The sequence below is a fragment of the Rhinoraja longicauda genome, chromosome 1 (genome assembly GCF_053455715.1).
Source record: "Rhinoraja longicauda isolate Sanriku21f chromosome 1, sRhiLon1.1, whole genome shotgun sequence".
Lineage (NCBI taxonomy): Eukaryota > Metazoa > Chordata > Chondrichthyes > Rajiformes > Arhynchobatidae > Rhinoraja > Rhinoraja longicauda.
The window spans coordinates 36,862,735-36,876,708 of NC_135953.1; the positions used below are offsets into that span (position 1 = coordinate 36,862,735).

The 13,974-nt window shown below is 40.4% G+C and overlaps 1 protein-coding gene across 2 annotated transcripts in view; it reads right to left on the bottom strand.

The window, feature by feature from the left end:
- kiaa1328 (KIAA1328 ortholog) overlaps window positions 1-13,974 on the bottom strand; it is a 120,282-nt gene that overhangs the window by 84,152 nt on the left and 22,156 nt on the right. For both annotated transcript variants that reach the window (XM_078409742.1, XM_078409749.1), the window contains one exon: window positions 1,767-1,885. In XM_078409742.1, coding sequence (XP_078265868.1) covers window positions 1,767-1,885 — 119 coding nt within the window. The remainder of the gene's footprint in view (window positions 1-1,766; window positions 1,886-13,974) is intronic.

Below are 13,974 nucleotides of genomic sequence, written 5' to 3' on the forward strand. Positions count from 1 at the left end.
TTTATCGTCACTAGAACTCCCTGCTCTACAGCAGTGTAAGAATACAGGCGACCACAATGTTATAGTTGTTTGGGTTACAAAAATTAATCCTTACAAAATGTATACATTGCTACCCAAAAAATTGATATGTAATAAAATTCATTCCCTCAAAATTTATGAGGAAAAATAGTAAATAAGGCAACGCAAAATAGAATCATAGTCGTACAACACAGAAATGGGCCCTAGAGTCCAACTCATCCTTGTTGATGAGTTGTTGATATATTGTCAACCCTAATCTAAGCGCGTCCCATTTGCCACCATGTAGCCCATTTGGCTCTAAATCTTTTAAATGGTTTTATTGTACTTGCCTCAACTACCTCTTCTGGCAGCTCATTTCGGGTACCCGCAACTTTCTGTGTGAAAAAGTTGCCCCTTTTAAATATTTCCGCTCTCACCCTAAACCTATGTACACTGGTCTGGATTCCCCAACTCTGGGTAAAAGATTCTGTGCATTCACCCAATCAACTCCCCACATGATTTTATACATTTCCATAAGATCACTCCTTAGCATCTGTGCCCCAAGGAATAAAGTCCTAGCGTGCCCAACCTATAGCTCAGGTCCTCAAATCCTGGCAACATCCTCGTGAATCTTCTCTGCACTTTGTCTAGCTTAAGGACATCCTTTGTAGGATGACCAAAACTGAACACAATATGGCCTCACCAATGTCTCGTACAATTAGAACATAACATCACAACTTTTGTAATCAACGCCCTGACTGATGAAGACCCATGCACCAAAAAACCTTCTTTACCACAATATTTTTATTACAACTCACCTTATCGACGCTTGTGCGGATGGGATGCTTCGTTACCAAAAATTGTGATACAGCCTGTTTTCTAGCTCAACTTCTCCCCCCAAAACTCCCCGCCCCCCTTGGGGGGCTGTACCTTATCAAAGGGACTGTACCAGTTCAAATAGGATGCTCACCACTATTTTCTCCAGCAAACAAGTGGGCAATTATGCTGCTTTACAAGTTAAGTATCTCAACCAATGAATAAATAACAAAACTAATAGTATTTATCTGACTCTCAGCTTTGTGACACATCATAATGTAGGATCTGATCAGCAGATTTGTTCCGTGGCAAAATGAGTTTTCCCAAATATAATGAGGTTCATGAAATGTAATTAAACTTAAAAATCATTTGACATGGCACACAAAAGTCTTGCAGCCTTAAACCATAGTTCTGCCTTTAATAAAGTATACTCAAATATGTATATAGCATCTTCCAACATTTTGCAAATTTCCTGTGTCTTATTCTATTGCCATTCCTGGTGTGGGCAAAACTGCCCACCAGACTTTGTACATCAAACCAATGAAATCTGACATGAATTGTAAATATTACATCATAATTAGCTGCAATTACATTTACAAATACAAATTCAGATATCAATTCCATTTTACCAAAAGGAATGAGGGTTTATTGTGAACAATACAAGACTATTTATTCTCTTGACTACCTGGAAATGCACTGTGCAACCAATTTGCTTGCAATGGAGCACTGTCTGGAATAACACTTCCCATACTTTCTCAACCTACGACTGTTTACCATAATATTTCACCATTCACAGTGCACTCCAACAAGTGTTCATGCAGAATGCTTACCCATGTGACCAAAAGTTAATCAGTTTATCTGCTGCCGGTGGAAAAGTGGAAAGAACAACTCGATTCACATTTCTTTTGCCCTCAAAATTTCTATCACACTGAATTGGGAAATTTGTGACTTACCTCTAGTTTTCCATTGTGGCATTCATGCAATGAGTGATTCAGTTTCTCTTTCTGTTCAGACAGATAATTCTGGTAAACAGTCAACAGTTCTTGGCATTTTTTGTGCTGCTCTTTCAAGGGTATAACGCAAGTCAAAGAAAATAACAGAGGGCGAAAATAAAGCACTAACGTTTTTTACCTGATGCAATTTCAATGATGAAACATTACAGAGAAACAATATCGCTCTCAAAACAGAAAATAAGCTCTTAAAGGACAGATGCTTTATTCGTCATTAAATGATTCTGCAAATTATACTACAGCTTGCCAAATGAACAAATTACAACCACTAAAAGGAATTTTATACCGACTTAAAACACATAATATCTTCTCTACTTCGTTTCCAGGACATGATGAGTTTAACTTTAAAAAAAATATATTAACTGACCACCAGCAACAGGATGAACATTGCATTATTTTGCACTTTGATTAAGACAATAACAATGTGACTCCTTGGGACAGAACCAATAAAACAATGAATCAAGCTATAAATTAAATATATCCTGCTGATTTGTGAGTTTTTAACATTGGCAGTAACATGCCCTAGTTCATTTGTGGAATGAATGTGTTTGCATGAAGAACAAAAGAAAAGCAACCAGTGAACAACAAAGGAGATACCAAAGGATAGCATGAGTGGCTGAGAACATGAGTTCAATTGGATAAGGAGTATTTGAAGGTTAGGAGGCCAACATTGGTCAATCGACAAAGATGGACATGGTTGTCCAGAGTTGGGATGGGATATATGCAGAATAGATGTTGGCGAGGTGAAGTTTATAGAGGGTGAAAAATGGCAGGCCAGCCAGCAGAGCATTGGAACAGTTTCATCTGAAGGTGACAGAGATACGAGCGAGAGTTTATGAATGGGACAAATGTCCTAAAACAGGAAATTAAGGCCTTTGTGATGATGAAGTTATGGACTGCAGTGAAAAAATATGACATGATTAAGAACTGTCCAACTATCGACTCAAAACTACAATTTTAGAAATAGTGAAGGTCTCGATTTTGTGGCTGGAACAAAAGATTACAATTCCCCACCCTGTTGTTTAATTGAAATAAATATTTGTCCAAAATTCACTCTTTGACAATACTGAGGCATGGAGTAGAGCTACTTTTCACTGGCATTGCTGTGAAAGTTGACAGCAAGCTTTTGGATAATGTCATACTGAAAAGGAAGCAGGTACTGAAGGGAGGGATGAGTTAGCATTGTTGAATATGCTCTGGCCACAATTAGATTGTTTGCAACAAAATCAAGAGAGAATATAGCCTCACAGAGCAAGAAAGGAAGAATTAGAATGCATACTGTAAAGACATATCAAACAATGTAGAGAGGCCAAGAAGAATCATAATTATGATGCAGCCTAGCCACAGAGAACATATTTTAGCGAGATAGCTACAAAATGGTTAACCAATGACTTCCATTTCTGTCAAACTACTGGAGGTAAATACATCCATGCAATTTAATAAATACAGGAGGAATAGAAGGATAATCTGTTACAGTCAAGTGAACTAGACTGGGAGAATATTCATAGTTTAACCAAATAGTTTGTTTTGTGTTTTAAGTTTGACAGAACATATTTTTTATATACTTGTTGAAAGATCAAAGACGGTATCATTTGCCCTTGCAAAAATCCAAAAAGTGCTTGTTAAATCATATTTTTTCCTGTAACTGTTTTTTCTTTACCTTTCAGCTGAGAGTGAGAAGGTTATGAATAGATCAGTGAAGCGCAAAACTAATATTATTCAATTTCAGCTGTCTTGGAGTGTAACAAGGGAGATGACCCACTGCAATTGGGGTGTTCACCTATCGTCAAAATGGAAACACTCAAATCCCACCAGCAATGTGGTTAAAGAGATCTGCCTCAAGTTTTTTAAAAATATATCAGAAGCTTGCAAAACAATGAGTTATTGGTTTGCACGTTATTCAAAATATTTGTGCACAAACTAAAATTTTGCAATAAATTCAACTTCTTATTAACTGGTATATTCTTAGAACATTTTGGCGGAGAATTAGTAATTTGCCAAAAAGGTCTGAAATTTGTCAGCTCTGAGTTGACTCATGAAAACTAAACTGAATCCGATTATGAATTCTGTGGAGCCTCAAATAATATGAGTTTCTTTCCAAAGGTTGAACGTACAGACCTATTAGTTAATTCCAAGAATAAACCGCCATATTACTTCAAGGGCACTCTTGTGCACACTTCTCACTTATTTGTCCCTAAAGTACTCTGCAAATGATTAATCAAAATTCTTCAATTAGCAAAAGTTACAGCTGATATGAAAATAACTTGTCAATATCTCCAGACGGAAAGAGCGGTAGAGTTGCTGCCTTACAGCTCCAGTCAGAGAGTGATGAAGGTGTGGAATTCTCTGCCTCAGAAGGCAGTGGAGGCCAGTTCGTTGGATGCTTTCAAGAGAGAGCTGGATAGAGCTCTTAAGGATAGCGGAGTGAGGGGGTATGGGGAGAAGGCAGGAACGGGGTACTGATTGAGAGTGATCAGCCATGATCGCATTGAATGGCGGTGCTGGCTCGAAGGGCTGAATGGCCTACTCCTGCACCTATTGTCTATTGTCTATTGAAACCCAGGTTCGATCCTGACTAGGCGTGCTGCCTGTATGGAGTTTGTACGTTCTTCCTGTGACTGCATGGGTTTTCTCTGGGCGCTCCAGTTTCTTCCCACTCTCCAAAGATGTACAGGTTTGTAGGTTAATTGGCTTAGGTAAAATTGTACATTGTCCCTAGCACTAGTGTACTTCGGGACAGACTCGGTGTGCTGAAGACCTTGTTTCCGCACTGTTTCTCTAATGTCTAAAGTCCAGACATTCTCTTCAAGCAAGTTAACCTACAAACATTAGAGTTCTTTTTTCTCTAACAGTGTACAGATAAGAATTAAAGGTAACTAAATAAGCCAAACTCTGTTTCTCCTCGACCTTTACGCACAATGTTTCAAACAAAGCAAGGCGCCAATTTTTGCACCCAAACCCAATTTGAAACCCAGAATCCCTCGTGATGTTTGGTACCAGAAACACAAATAAACCTTAAGTTCAACTAAAAAAATAAGAACTGTTTTCTCTTCAGTGCAAAACTGCAAATCATGGTGACTGCTGCCCTCTACAGATATCAATGAATGACTCAGAAAAGGCCAATTATCTTTTTGTCAATTGCTAAAATGAAATTAACAAAATTCTGAATGACAGAAGCACAGAAAATCTATCAGCATAGAAGGTGATTATAAAGGGTCAAAAGGGATGCTGCCTCACAACTCCAGTAACCTGATGCTTGTGCTAGCCATAGAGCCATACAGCGTACAAACAGGCCCTTAGATCCAACTTGTCCACATTGACCAACAAGCTCCATCTACACTTGTTCCACATGCCGGCGTTTCCACCCATATTCCTCTAAACCTATCCTATCCATGTACCTATCTAAATGCTTCGTAAAAATTGCGATAGTACCTGCCTCAACTACTTCCTCCGGCATCTCGTTCCATACACCCACCACCCTTTGTGCAAAAAACATTACTCCTCAATTGGGTCCCAATTAAATCTTTCCCCCCTTCACCTTAAATTTATACCCTCTAGTTCTTGATTCCCCTACGCTGGGCAAAAAAAAAGACTGTGCTTTTACCTGAACTATTCCTCTCATGATATTGTACACCTTTAAGGTCACCCCTCATCTCCTGCGCTCCAAGGAATAAAGTCATAGCCTGCTCAACCTCTCCCTATAGCTCAGACCCTCAAGTCCTGGCAACATCCTCGTAAATCTTCTCTGAACCCTTTCCGGTTTGTCAACATCTTTCCTATAACATGGTGAACAAAACTGAGCACAATACTTTAAATGTGACCTCACTGACATCTATATAAACTGCATAGCTTGTACTTGCGTGCTTCCATGCAATAGTGTGGATTTTCTGTGGTTTCATCCCAAATTCCAAAGACAAGATGATTGGTAGGTTAATCAACTGCTGCAAATTATCCCTTGGGTAGTTGGGTGATGGAGGAATAAATAGGCATCTACACAAGGATAGGTTACAGGGAAATAAGTGAGGAATTGAGTTACCCAAATACCCAGCTCAGAATCAATGGGACGAATGACCTTCTATGTCTTAAGGAAATGTAATATATGCAACATAGCGCATCATGTCTGTGTCAATCAAAAAAAGAGCTACCCACCCAATTCTAGCTTCCAGCAACAGGTCTTTAACTCTGCAAGTCACAACTCTTCAAGTACTCATCCAATCACTATCTAAATGTTTCTGCCTCATAACACTTTTTCTGCAGCGAGTTCCAGACCCCTACTAACCTCTGGACTGAAAAAAGTGGATTTCATCTCCCCTCCAATCCTGCAACTAATTACATTAAGTCCATGCCCCCTAATTTCTGACCCAAATGCTAAGAAACTGGATGTTTCTATTTACGACATCCATTGGACAAGTCGGAAACATAATGAAATGCTCTCATTTGCCCGCATTAATGTAGTGCCGCCAACCCTCAAGAACCTCAACACAATCCAGGAAAATGCAACCCACGTAATTGGCAATCCATCCCCCTCATTAAACTGGAAAAAAAATTATCAGGTTGCTCTTAAGCTGAAAAGGGTGCAGAGAAGATTTATGAGGATGTCGCCAGGACTCAAGGATCCATGAGTTATAGGGAGAGGTTGGGCAGGTAAGAACTCTATTCCTTGGAGCACAGAAGGTTGGGGGGTGATCTTATAGAGAGGTGTATAAAATCATGGAAGGAATAGATAGGGTGACTGCACAGAGTAATGAATTTCCCAGGGTAATGCAATCAAAAACTAGTGGACACAGGTTTAAAGTGAGAGGGGAAAGATTTATTCGGAATCAAAGGGGCACCTTTTTCTCCCAGTGTGTGGTGGGAATATGGAGTGAGCTCATCTTGACTGTCCATCACCCACCTCCCAAAATGACACCACCTGACAGCTCCTACCTCATCCCATCCCCTCATCTATCTATACTTGCTATCATCCCTCCACACCGAATCCCATCATAAGGTCTCAACCTGAAAGGTCAAAAATGTCTCTGCCACCACAGATGTTGCCTGACTCAGAGCTGCTCCAGTAGTTTGCTTCCTGCTCCATATTGAAGCATCTGCAGTCTCTATTGTACATTCGTTGACTTGTTGCACTCTTACGAAAGCAAAACCGTACACTCCTCCGGATGAAATTCTTTATCATTTTTTGGCCCAGTCGACCTGACCATCAATATCTTTCTGCAGTCTGAAGCTTCCCATCAGACTGCTAACCCGTATCCAAGCTTTGTATCATTCACAAACTTGTTAACCATACATCGAAAATCGGTGGAACTCCATTAGCAAATAAAGTTTAAATTATAAAAATAAAATCTATCAACCTTTGTTTCGTGTCACTGAGGTAATCTTGGATCCAATTTGCCATCATCTCTCCCTACCCCACAAGATCGCATGGGCATTTTTTTTTTTACTAGCCTGCCATATATGACCTTGTCTAAACTGTTCCAGTAAGGTTATCAAAGGATACAACAGGATATAGATCCAATGGAAATATAGGAAAAGAAATGGCAGATGAAGCTTATTCTGGTCAAGTGAGAGGTATTGTGCTTTGGGAGGTCAAATGCAAAATACAAGTATAAAGTAAATAGGACCTTGAGGAGCACAGATGTAGAGAAATACAAGTCAAGACTGGCAACACTAGTAGATAGGGTGGTAAAGAAAGAATACAGCATACTTGCCTTTATCAGTCAGGGCATTGTATAAAAGGTGGCAAGTCATGTTGCAACTATGATAAACTAGCGGTTGGTCCACATTTAGAGTATTGTGCATAGAGTATTGCTGCAGTACAGGAAGGATATGGAGGCTTTGGGGAGAATGCAGATTACATATCTTACACAGGGTGGAGGTTAGTGAGGCAAGTTTTCCAACCTCCTTTACACCATCACTGGGGGGGAAAAAATCAACATGATGCAAAGTTACTGAGAAAAGTGATGTTGGCCCAGGTTAAAGATCTAACTTAATAGGTCAGAACTGGCTATTTTAAGATAAAGCTTGGGAGGGATCAAAAGCATCAGCAAATTCTTTTTACCAGTTGTACTGAGCAAGTATCCAACGAGTCTTATAATCCCAAATAAAATTAGTAATAATTGAATCAATTTTTCTGAAAAAAATTTTTGGAAGGTGTATCGGAATTGCTTGAAATAAGTATAGTAGCTGTGGGAGGAAGATCATCTTTATAGCATTAATTCGACCAGCTAGTGAAATGGGGAGTGTTTTCCAAAATTGGATATTTCTATGTAATTTAGTAACTAAAGAAGGGAAATTTGATTTAAATAAAGAAGTATATTTCCTAGTCACGTAGATTCCAAGGTATTTGAACTTTTCATAGGCAATTTTAAAAGGGAATTGTTGAAGTATAGCCGGATTTTGTTCCGTAATTGGCATGATTTCGCTTTTGTACCAATTAATTCTATATCCGGAGAATGAGCCAAATTGAGTTATGAGATTTAGTAAATTCGGAATGCTAATTTCAGGGTTTGTGATGTATAATAGTACATCATCCGCATATAAGGAAATGTTGTTAATTGTATGTTTAGTGTTATAGTCGTGAATGTCTGGGTGTGATCTGATACTCTCGGCGAGTGGTTCTATAACAAGGGCAAATAAAAGCGGAGATAGTGGACATCCTTGTCTACAACCTCTGGATAAGTTAAATTTTGGTGACAACATTTGGTTTGTCAATATTCTAGCTGTTGGAGGTTTATATAAAAGTTTCACCCATGAGCAAAAGTTTTCACCGAGTTGGAATTTTTCCATCACGGAGAAAAGATAGGGCCATTCCACTTGATCAAATGCTTTTTCAGCGTCTAGCGAAATGATTGCTAAGTCTTCGTTTAATATTCTATTTGAGTATCCTAGTGGGTGTAGGATAGTGTTAATGTACGGGGATCGCTGGGCGGCACGGACTTGGAGGGCCGAAAAGGCCTGTTTCCGGCTGTATATATATGATATGATATGATATGATAGTTTTATGATGAATTTGATCATTTAAGACCTGGAACCCACGATTTACCCAAAGTAATATTATACTTCAGTCTTTCAAAGCACAACCTCTACATTGAAGCATAAATGAAGAATTGGGAAGAACTAAGAGACTACAGGAATTCAGTTGCATTTTATGATTTTTATATCACATAGTTACCAACAAATTATGCTAGAGTAAGGTTGAAAGGAGTACTCAACAATAAGTACATTCTTTGGAAAGTTTTAATATAATAGATTTCCATTCAGGATAGCTTCAGCTATGGCTATTTTCCAAGGTCTGATGGATGTTACAGGCAAAATAGATGATATTTTCACATCGGGAAAAAGAGAGCAGATGCACTAGCAGAATCTAGGTGCTATACTTTGATTACTCGGAGAAGCAGTAGGAGGTTTGATGAAAGACAATGATCTCAAGAGGTGAAACTGAGACAAAAAAGTTACATGTTTCTTATTACACCAAATAAGTTACATCAAATGCAACTGCAGGTCAGGCACTGCTGAATTTGTGACTGGCAGACAGGTCAGAAGAGACCGGGATGAATGAAGCCAGAGCCTAGCACATATTTGTGTTATAAAAAAAGTCTGATGAAGGATCTCGAACCAAATCGTCACCTATTCCTTTTCTCCAGAGATGCTGCCTGACCCGCTGAGTTACTCCAGCATTTTGGGTCTATCTTTGGGGTAAACCAGTATCTGCAGTTCCTTCTTGCACAACATAACCAATTTGGCAAAGGTGAGCATATGACAGAACAAGAGGACTTCTCGTCTCCTACTGATAGCAAAAAAAACTTTAAGAAGGAACACGGCAAAGTAAAGCGTTGCCATGGTGATAGTCCAGCACAAACTGGCTGCATCAGTCAAAACAAGAAAATCAGTAAACTGAATTTCTAAGTAGAGAAAAGTTAATTTTAAATGTTGTCATATTAGATTGTAACTTGTAAACGTATTATTTTATGAATGATTTAATCTAAGTTAAGGAGGGAAAATATGTAATAACCAGGGCAGACTTTAGGATCCATGTGAATACATTACCCTGTAATTCTAGTGATATTCATGCCCTCTAGTGGATGACTGGCATAAAAAGAGTCTCTTGCACAGGAATTACATGTTTTAATACCGAAGGTATCACAAAATGCTGGAGTAACTCAGCAGGTCAGGCAGCATCTCAGGAGAGAAGGAATGGGTGACGTTTCGGGTCGAGAACATTGTGGGAAACGAGAGAGGAAATTACGGGAGCCCTGGTTGAAATTTACGAGTCGTCTTTAAATACAGGGGAGGTGCTGGAAGACTGGAGAGTGGCAAATGTTGTGCCTCTGTTCATGAAGGGCTGCAGGGAATATGCTGGGAACTATAGGCCAATGAAGTTACTAGAGAGTATTCTGAGGGATAGGATCTACAGGTATTTAGACGAACAAGGGCTGATTAGGGATGGTCAGCATTGGTTTGTACTTAGGAGATTGTGTCTCACAAATCTCATTGACTTCTTTGAAGACATGACTATAAAGGTTGATGAGGGCAGAGCTGTAGATGTATATATGGACTTCAGCAAGGCATTCGACAAGTTTCCACACGGTAGGTTGCTCTGGGAGGTTAGATCGCATGGGATCCAAGGAGAGATAGCTGAATGGATAGAAAGTAGACACAAAATGTTGGAGTAACTCAGCGGAACAGGCAGCATCTCTGGAGAGAAGGAATGGGTGATGTTTCGGGTCGACCCGAAACATCACCCATTCTTTCTCTCCAAAGATGCTGCCTATCCCGCTGAGGTATTCAAGCATTTTGTGCCTACCTTTGATTTAAACCGGCATCTGCAGTTCTTTTCTACACATGAATGGATAGAAAATTGGCTTCATGGAAGGAAGCAGAGGGTGATGGTGGAAGGTTGCTTCTTGGACTGGAGGCCTGTGACTAGTGGTGTGCCTCAGGTTTCGTTGCTGGGCCCGTTACTATTTGTCATCTATATCAATGATTTGAATGAGAGCATAACACGACAAGATTAGCAAGTTTGCAGATGAAAGTGGGTGGTTTTGCAGATAGTGAAGATGGTTGTGAAAGATTGCAGCAGGATCTTGATCCATTGGACATGTGGGTTGGGGAATGGTTGATGGAATTTCAGAGAAATGTGAGGTGTTGCATAGGCAGGAACTACACAGTGGGTGATAGGGCTCTGGGGGTGTTGTGGAGCAGAGAAATCTAGAAGTGCAGATGCATGGTTCCTTGAAGGTGGTTACAGGTAGATAGGGTGGTCAAAAAGGCATTTGGCACATTGGCCTTCGTCAGCCAGAGTATTGAGTATAGAAGTTGGGAGATCATATTGCAGTTGTATAAGACGTTGGTGAGGCCGCATTTAGAGTATTGTGTTCGGTTCTGGGCACCATGTTATAGGAAAGATGTTGTCAAGCTGGAATGGGTACAGAGATTTACAAGGATGTTGCCATGGGCTAAAGGGTCGGAGATATAGGGAGAGGTTGAGCAGGCTGGGACTCTATTCCTTGGAGCGCAGGAGGACGAGCGGTGATCGTTTAGAGGTGTATAAAATCATGAGAGGAATAGATCAGGTAGATGCACAGTCTCCTGCCCAGAGTAGGTGAATTGAGGACTGGAGGACATAGGTTTAAGGTGATGGGGAAAAGATTTAATTGGAATCTGAGGGGTAACTTTTTCCACACAAAGGATGGTGAGTGTATGGAACAAGCTGCCAGAGGAGGTGGTTGAGGCAGGGACTATCCCAACATTTAAGACACAGTTAGACAGGTATATGCAGACCTCCCAACATTCGATTTTACAAATTCATAATTTTGGTCCAAAATTCGGAATTATACATCAAAATTCATAATATGGCGCGTAATGCAACTTTTCAGAAAAAAAGGTATGCACGCCAAATGCGCATACATTCATGTGTGAAAAACGACTATAATTTCCAAGTCTGTAGTTCATGGACAACATGTACAATGTCAGGCCTATCATGAGTATATTCTGCTATTTATAGAAAGGTTATTGAACAGAGATACTTTTTGCAACACAAAGAAAAAATTGTCTTGTTTTGTTTTTTCTATTTTGCTTTTTCCTTACACATCCCAATTCTTTTGGTATTGAATAAAAGAACAATAGTCATAAAATGTACGACTAAGTTATGAAGAAAGAGTTGATATTTGCGACTCAACTAAGCATATGGAAGTACTTGCTGAAGTAAATTCACAGATTAATTGATAATCAGCCCAAAAAGGTGGTAATTACCTTTTTCTGCTGTTTTATATTTTAACCCCATCTTAATTAATATAGTTATATAATTTTGCACTTAAATTTAATATTTACTCATTACAGTTCCACCACTGATTTTCTGGCACTCTTGGTTCCAGAGCTTTGCTGGTTTATCCAGCTGGCCAAGGAAGACGGCTATGGGGATAGATGTGCTGGCTCCAGCTGGGCTGGAGTTCCAGAGCCCCGGCCGCAGGTTGCAAATTCAACCCATCGATCGGCCATGGAAGTCCTGATGAGGTCGAGATTGGCTGCCTTGCTAAGCCTAGGTGCCTAATTTTCGGGGAGACTTCCAGGGCGGGGGGATTTCTCGCGGAACCCCTAGCGATCTCTAGCGGCCAAATTGACAAATTGGCCATGGAAGTCCCGATGAGGTCGAGATTGGCTGCCTTGCCCAGCCTAGGTGCCACATTTTCGGGGAGACTTCCAGGGCAGGGGGATTTCTCGCGGAACCCCTAGCGATCTCTAGCGGCCGAATTGACAAATTGGCCATGGAAGTCCCGATGAGGTAGAGATTGGCTGCCTTGCCCAGCCTAGGTGCCACATTTTCAGGGAAACTTCCAGGGCGCGGGGGAATTCTCGCGGAACCCCTAGCGACCTCTAGCGGCCGTACTGACAAATTACAATTACCGACTGTTTTGCGGAAAAATGTGAAGCGAAATCGGAATGGGGGAAATGAAATAAGCGGAAACTTCGGAAGGGTTGGGAGGGGTGTATATGGATAGGACAGGTTTGGAGGGATATGGACCAAATGCAGGCAGGTGGGACTAGTGTAGCTTGGACACGTTGGCCAGTATGGGCAGGTTGAGCTGAAGGGCTTTTTTCCATACTGTATCACTCTATGACTCTATTGGGGAGAAAACCATAGCACCCGAAAAGAACCCTGCAGTCACTGGGAGAACGTGCAATCTCCACATGGACAGCATCCTGGTCGAACCCAGGTCTCTGTCACTGTAGGACACCCGCTCTACCAGCTACACCACTGTGCCACCTTGCACTTACTTTTTACCATCTTTCACTTTTCCTGTGTCAAGATGTGAAGAGGACAGCAGAATACTCACCTTCAGCCACTTCTTTCATCCTTCCCTACCTATTTCTATAAACAAGTTATTTTTGAAAAGTTAAAACTAGGAAACCCAAGGAACAGCTTCTACAGACATTTGCTCCAGCGCGCTAAGAACTGATGAGGTCCTTCTCTCCTGAGATGCTGCCTGACCCGCTGAGTTACTCCAGCATTTTGTAACACCTTCGATTTGTACCAGCATCTGCAGTTATCTTCCTACAGGTACAGATACGAGGTACGAGATTTTTAAAATATTTTTATTTGTTTGCCAATTAGAAGTGGGGAGGAGGTGACACACTACCCATCACCTCTGAAGAAGTCTGGACCTGAAACATCACCCATTCCTTCTCTCCAGAGATGCTGCCTGTCCTGCTGAGTTACTTCAGCATTTTGTGTCTATCTTCGGTTTAAACCATCATCTGCAGATCCTTCCTACACGCGTCATATGTGACATTATTTATGAAAAATGTATCTGACATATTGTAGTTTCTGGAAAATTGTTGGGAATCATTGTAAAGAACTCAGAGTAAACCAGCCTTATCCTTAGAGCAGAGAGGGAAGATAGATTTGAATAGAGGGGTACAAAATCATGACCGACTTAAATATTGCAAGCTATTGGGTGGAGAGTCCGGTACCACAGGTTTCACATTTAAAATAATTAACAAAAGCCGCATGGTACATGAGAAAAACCTTTGCTTTCTAAAAATTCCAGAAATACTTTCATCCGAAATGCAGAAAAAGATATGATAGATCTTAATTCAACAAATGCCTTTGAAAAATTTTCTATTCTGATTTTAACAGTATGCCATTAAGATATAG